The sequence below is a fragment of the Bidens hawaiensis genome, unplaced genomic scaffold (assembly GCF_021521415.1).
Source record: "Bidens hawaiensis isolate Kalapana, Puna unplaced genomic scaffold, B.hawaiensis_p1.1 tig00002153_1, whole genome shotgun sequence".
NCBI lineage: Eukaryota > Viridiplantae > Streptophyta > Magnoliopsida > Asterales > Asteraceae > Bidens > Bidens hawaiensis.
In genome coordinates, this window is record NW_027491115.1 from 1,481,216 (window position 1) to 1,487,652 (window position 6,437).

Sequence of the window (6,437 nt, forward strand, 5' to 3'; positions counted from 1 at the left end):
TCCTCTTTATGGCCAACATGTGGGAGACCTTGATGTTAGCTTGAAATATTGCACACACAAACACACACAGCAAACATAATATCTGGCCTAGATGCTGTCAAATACATCAATGATCCTATCTTAGCCCGATACTCATGCTGGTCCACTGGCTCCCCTTTTCATCAGGTATCATCTTCTCATGTGTGTCCATTGGTGTGGACACTGTCTTGTAATCCTGGCACTTGAATTTGTTGAGTATTTCTTGAACATACTTTGATTGATTTATGAAGATACCATCTGCCTTCTGCTGTACATGTAGTCCAAGGAAGAAGTTCATTTCTCCCATAGCACTCATTTTGTATTTTGACTTCATCACTTGTTCAAAGTCTTTACACATCTGTTTATTTGTTGAGCCAAATATAATGTCATCAACATAAATTTGTACAAGCAGTAGATCTTTCTTCCTTTCTTATAAAACAAAGTCTTGTCAATAGCTCCACGGAAGAAGCCATTATCCAACAAGTGGTTTGATAGCTCATCATACCAAGCTTTAGGAGCTTGATGTAATCCATACAGTGCTTTACTTAGCTTGTACAACTTGTTTGGATGGATTGGATCTTCAAATCCAGGTGGTTGAGTCACATAAACTTCTTCATCAATCTTCCCATTCAGAAATGCAGACTTGACATCTAATTGGTAGACTTTGATGTTCATGGATGCTGCATATGCTAGGAAGATTCTAATGGCTTCTAATCTTGCAACCGGGGCAAAGACTTCTTCAAAGTCTACTCCTTCTTGTAAGCACCCTAGAGCCACCAGCCTTGCTTTGTTCTTGATAACTAACCCTCTTTCATCCTTTTTTTTCCTAAAAACCCACTTGGTGCCAATTGCATATTTTCCTCTGTAAGTCTCTTAATTGAGCCAACTCCTCCTGCATGGCTTCCACCCAGCTGTTGTCTTTTAAGGCTTGATTTATGTTCTTTGGCTCAACTTGGGATAGAAAACAAGCATAAAGGCATATGTTTGCCCTTTCAGAGGAAATTCTTGTCACTCTTTCATGCATGTCAGCAATAATGTTCTCTGCAGGATGATTTCTTTCAATAGAGTTAGTCTGAACAATTTGATGTGCTCTTACTTCTGATTCAAGGTTTGTCATATCCACATCAGTAGTTTCATTGTGAGGTACTTCTTCAGCTTTAGTAATTGGTTTTGAATGTTTGTAGATGAAGATTCTTCATTGGTTCCAATCTGAAGAGAGTCAAACAATGACTGAAATCTGTCTTCAAATCTATCTGTCTCTACAGGTTGACCCTGTTGCTGACTCTGCATTGTTTCAATTTCTATTTCACTTGGACCTTCATTTGATACTTCAACTGTAGCTTCTTGATCATTGATATCCATTTCATTTGGTCTTCGGTTGCTTCTCTCAAAGGTGAACCCTTTTCTCATTTGATGCAACAGATGACCACAACTTGTCCAGATCAATCTGCTTTCGCTTTTCTTTCTCTTTAATGCTTGTTCTGAACACGCTGTCATCCATGTCTTCATTATAGATTTTGAATGATTTAATCATCTTTTCCAGATCAAACAGCCATTTGGGTCCTTCTACATTGGTAAAGTGATTTTCATTGAAGATTATGTTTGAGGACTCAATGACCACCATGTGCTCTTTAACATACACTTTATAAGCCTTTGATTGAGTTGAATATCCCACAAAGAAATATTCTAGAGATTTGGATTGAAACTTGTTTAGATAATCCTTTGTATTCAGCAGTAAGCATTTACAACCAAAAGGCTTCAAGAACTTCACATAAGGTTTTCTTTTGAAGGTAATCTCATATGGAGTCTTGTTGTGAGTTTTGTTCAAAAGAACCCTGTTTTGCACATAGCATGCAGTGTTGATAGCTTCTGCCTAGAAGGTTACTGGTAAGTTTGCATCAGCTATCATAGTTCTTGCAGCTTCAATTAATGTTCTATTTTTTCTTTCTGCTCAAGGGTTCTTGGAGCACTGTACTGTTGAAAGATCCCTTTTGAAGTGTAGAATTCTTCCATAAGTTCATTCTTGAATTCTAAACCATTATCACTTATTATCACTTTCACCCTCTTCTCAAGTTGATTTTCCATCCTCAGTATATAAGTCTTGATTAGTTCTGGAGTCTCATCCTTGCTTCCCATGAAGAAGACCCATGTAAACTTTGAAAAATCATCTATTATTACCAGGAAGAATCTCTTCTTTCCAATGCTTGGAACACTTACAGGACCAAACAGATCCATGTGAAGTAATTCTAACACCTCATCAATTGAATTTATCAGTTTGCTCTTATGTGAGGACTTATGTTGCTTTCCTTTGAGACATGAGGTATATTTTTCTTCCAGTTTGAATTCTCTAGTTAGAAGTCCCACAACATATTCACTTTTTACCAGTTTGTTCATGTTTTTGAGATTGACATGACACATCTTTCTATGCCATAGTCTGATTTCATTTTCAGTGCTTTAGAGACAAAACATGAACCACCTCTAGAGATTGCATTCTTCATTCTCAGCTCATAGAGGTTCCCATTCCTTGGAGCCATCATCATAATCATTTCTGGTGGAATGACAAATTCTGGCTTGAGGATTAGGAAATGTTCATCATTGAAGGCAACCTTGTATCTTTTATCACACACTTCAGAAATACAGAGTAAATTATATTGTAGTCCTTCAACATGCATCACATTCTCAAAGGATACTTTGCCATTTGTGAGAGTGCATCTTCCAACAATTTTTCCTCCATTCTCATCACTCCCAAAGGCAACAGGTCCTTCAAACTTTCTTTCATAATTAACAAGTGCTTCCTTATTACAGGTCATATGCCGGGAACATCCACTATCCATGTACAATATATCATTTCCATCCAAGGACTGTTCCTGCACACATATACAAAAAGATCAGTTACGGTCTGATCTACAAACTGGATTAGTTTGTAAGTCAGATTCATTTTGAACTTCAACAGGAGTTGGAACTGGATCTTCATATACTGTTTCACATGACTCATCTGAATCAGATTCATATTCGACTTGTGACTTGATGCTTTCTTCAATTTTGTCAATCACAGTGTCTTTCCAGTTGTTCACTTCTTGTTTAGTCTTCCATTGATATCCCCTTGGTTCACAACCTTATTTTAGGAGAAAATTTTCATCTCCATTCAGAACACCAGGTCTCATCTTTGATTTGCCTTTAACACTTGATCTGTTTTCCTTGCCAATCTTGTCTGATATCCTTGTATCTTCATTGATTTTCATAATAGACTTCAGCTTCTTTTCCAAGGTCAACCTATGATCCTCATCATCAGAAGAATTCTTTTCTCCATTCAAATATTTCTCATACACTTTCTTATATCCTTTCATGTCAAATCCACTGACAATGTCAAGAATTTCAAATGTCTCTTCAACAACCCAACATAAATTAGTGTGATGTCCATAGGCATCACACTTCTTGCACCATACTCTTGCAAAGCTTTCCATATCTTCAAGCAGTTGCTTGTCCTTGATTTTGTCACTGGGCTTTGGAAAGTCAAAACCTAAAGAGGTTTTAGGGCATAGAGAATTGGTGAAATCCATTTTGATTGGCTTGCTCACATCAGGTATTTGAGGATACTTTTCTTTGACAAAGGTGATCTTCTTCAGTTTATTTGGAGGGCTTGAGGGACTTGCTTCTTGAACAAGTACATACCTTCTCATTGGTACATAATCAACATCCCCAATGTTAAACAGCTCATGGTTGGAGAACACAGGATAAATGGCAGTATGTTGATCATATGTGTAGCTTTCTGAATTATTATTGTTGTTCTTTGGTTGAGGTCTTTCACATATGTCAAACACCTTATGTTCTCTGCTCATCTTCTCATAATGCTTCTTAAGTTTAGGAGTTGTTTTTGGTAGCTTTGGCAATTGTTCTCTGTTCTTCTTCTTTGAAGCCTTCTTGTTTCTCTTCTGGTCATCTGAAGATTTGTCACTTCTGCAACTACACGTGCTTTCTTCACTTGAGTATTCACTTCATTTCTTCTTCACTTCAGTCTGCTTTACTTCCTTCTCATCTGTCTTAACAGTTTCTTTCATGACAAACTCACCTTCTCTGTTCACAGTTACATCTTCATATTTCTTCACAAACTCTTGTTTATCCTCAATTACACTCTTAAATTGTTTTTGATATTCATCTCTACTTTCTTTGTCTACCTTAAGAGGATATTTGTCACAAAAAGGTGGTGGTAACTTCTTGTATTTTTCTTCAGGTGTCATCTTGTCAACATATCCCACAATATTTCTAGTTGATACTAGGTTCTTCAGAAATTCCATTTGTATCAACAACTTTGAAATCTTCAGTTTCTTTTCAGTGTACATCCTTTTCAGCCCCTCAATCTCAACAGTCATTTTAGATTGAGTCATGTATGCTTGCATACAATCGTTTTCTAAACTTTTAATATGTTCTTCATATGTGGCCTCACTTGTCTCAAAGACATTTAGAATAGCTCTTTCCTTCCACATTCAGATTTCCACTTTCCAATCTCCATGTTAAGTTCATCAATTGTTAAAAGAAGATCAGAAATAGAGAGTTCAGAGTGTACCTGTGATCCTGAAGATTCTCCCTTTTCCTGCACTTTAGCCATGAATGCAACATTGTCTTTTTCCATCTCTGCAACATGGATGCTCCAATCAAATTCCCCATCTTGTGGTACCATTGTCACTGTAACATTTCCTTGATCTCTAGCCTGACTCACAGCATTGGCATTTGTTCTGTTTTAACTGCCCTGAAGTTGAAGCTGATTGTTTCTTTGTTGTGGCTGAGTTTGTTGTTACGGGGCCTGTTATGATTCTGATAGGGATTGTGATTAACCAGCTGATTTCTCTGTTGAGTCCCTTGATAATTCTGATGTTGACTCTAGTAGAATTGATTCTGATTCACTTGATTACCAAATTTCTTTGGTTGATTGCATTCCCTGGCAAAGTGCCCTGGCTGTTGACAATTGTAACAAATGGCTTTGGATTTGTCAAATCCGATACGATCATTTGGTTCCGAGAAAGATGATCTCCTAGTCCTGTTGTACAGCCTTTTGCTTCTGACTGCCAACATTGCAGCTTGCCATTTTATGTCCATATCCTCAAGGTCATCCACATCTATCTGTTCAAGGTCTTCTTGCACTATACTTGTGTTTATTAGATTCTTTGCAACAAAGGCATGGTAGGAATCTATAAACATGGAGAATAATGTTTGATAGTCTGTTCCATGACTTGATTTGTTTTGTGCGTAAGGAGAGTCTCCACTTGCTGTACAAGCAACATCATCTTCAATCATTTGGACATTGAACCTTGTTTGGCTTCCTCCACACAGTGATCCTGATTCAGCAGGCTCTTCTACTATCGGCTGTTGTTGAGATTTAAGAGTGAGATTTCCTATAGGTGCCACTAGAGCATTTGTCATAGGGAAGCTGGATTTCTCTTCTCTTATCATGTTGTTTTCAATCATCTCTTGCTCAGCAGCCTTTAGAAATGCTATGACATCATCCAGTTTGAAGTTGGGAAACTTAGCCTTTTCTTTAATGAACTTGCTGGCTGTGTACCATTCTCCAGACAAAGAGGATAGCAGTTTCTTATTCAGCTCAAAATCAGAAATTTGTAAGTCTGTTGTTCTGATTTCGTTCACAATGGTCATAAACCTTTGCAACACTGACTTTAGTCGTTCACCTTCCTTGAACTTGAAACAGTCCAACTGCTGTTTCAGTCTGTCCTTCTTGATGTCTCTGAGCTCTGTGTTACCCTCAAACATATCTATAGCTGCATCATACAACTCCTTTGCGGGTTTGTGATGATTGACACTGGTCAATATCTCCCAAAAGAGGCCTAATTTCAGCATAGACAGTGCCTTGTCGTCTCGCTTCTTCATCTTTCTTTCAATAGTGACATTGTTGTTTGAAGCGAGAGAGAGAATGTATTGTCCATCCCTAATTGAGTTCCACAGCTCAAGGTCATTGTAGTTGACTGTAGCTTCAAACAAAACTTTCCATTTAATGAAGTTTTATTGTCTGATTAACCTTGAATCTTGTTTTTTGACACCTCTTGAACATCCATCTTCTCATATCTGAACTTTCACAGACGAAAACTTTGTAAAGCTTCAAACTTTATCACAAACCTTCAGTCCCGTGGCCTTCAGCGAGCTTCCAAAGCTCTGATACCACTTGTCAGGACAGTAAATCTGGTGCAAACCTTAAGTAGGTTGACAAGAACACACAGATCTAATAACCCAAATGCCTATTGAATATTCCGGCGGAATCAGAACATTCAACGGATGGGAACGAAGGTATGAGATAAGAACAACGAAGCAATAAAATATAGTCGGTAAGAACAATATCAAAGACAAAGATTCACTGCATTTAATGTATCATTCAATGAAACAATGAAAGGAATGTCTAGGGTTTCGTGTTG

At 37.6% G+C, this 6,437-nt stretch overlaps 1 protein-coding gene across 1 annotated transcript; it reads right to left on the reverse strand.

Annotated features, from left to right (window-relative positions):
* Positions 1-4,896: 4,896 nt before the first annotated feature.
* LOC143608350 (uncharacterized) lies at positions 4,897-5,898 on the reverse strand. Its single transcript, XM_077083405.1, has one exon. It carries the CDS (start codon positions 5,896-5,898, stop codon positions 4,897-4,899), a length of 1,002 nt encoding a protein of 333 aa, XP_076939520.1.
* Between the last annotated feature and the right edge of the window lie 539 nt (positions 5,899-6,437).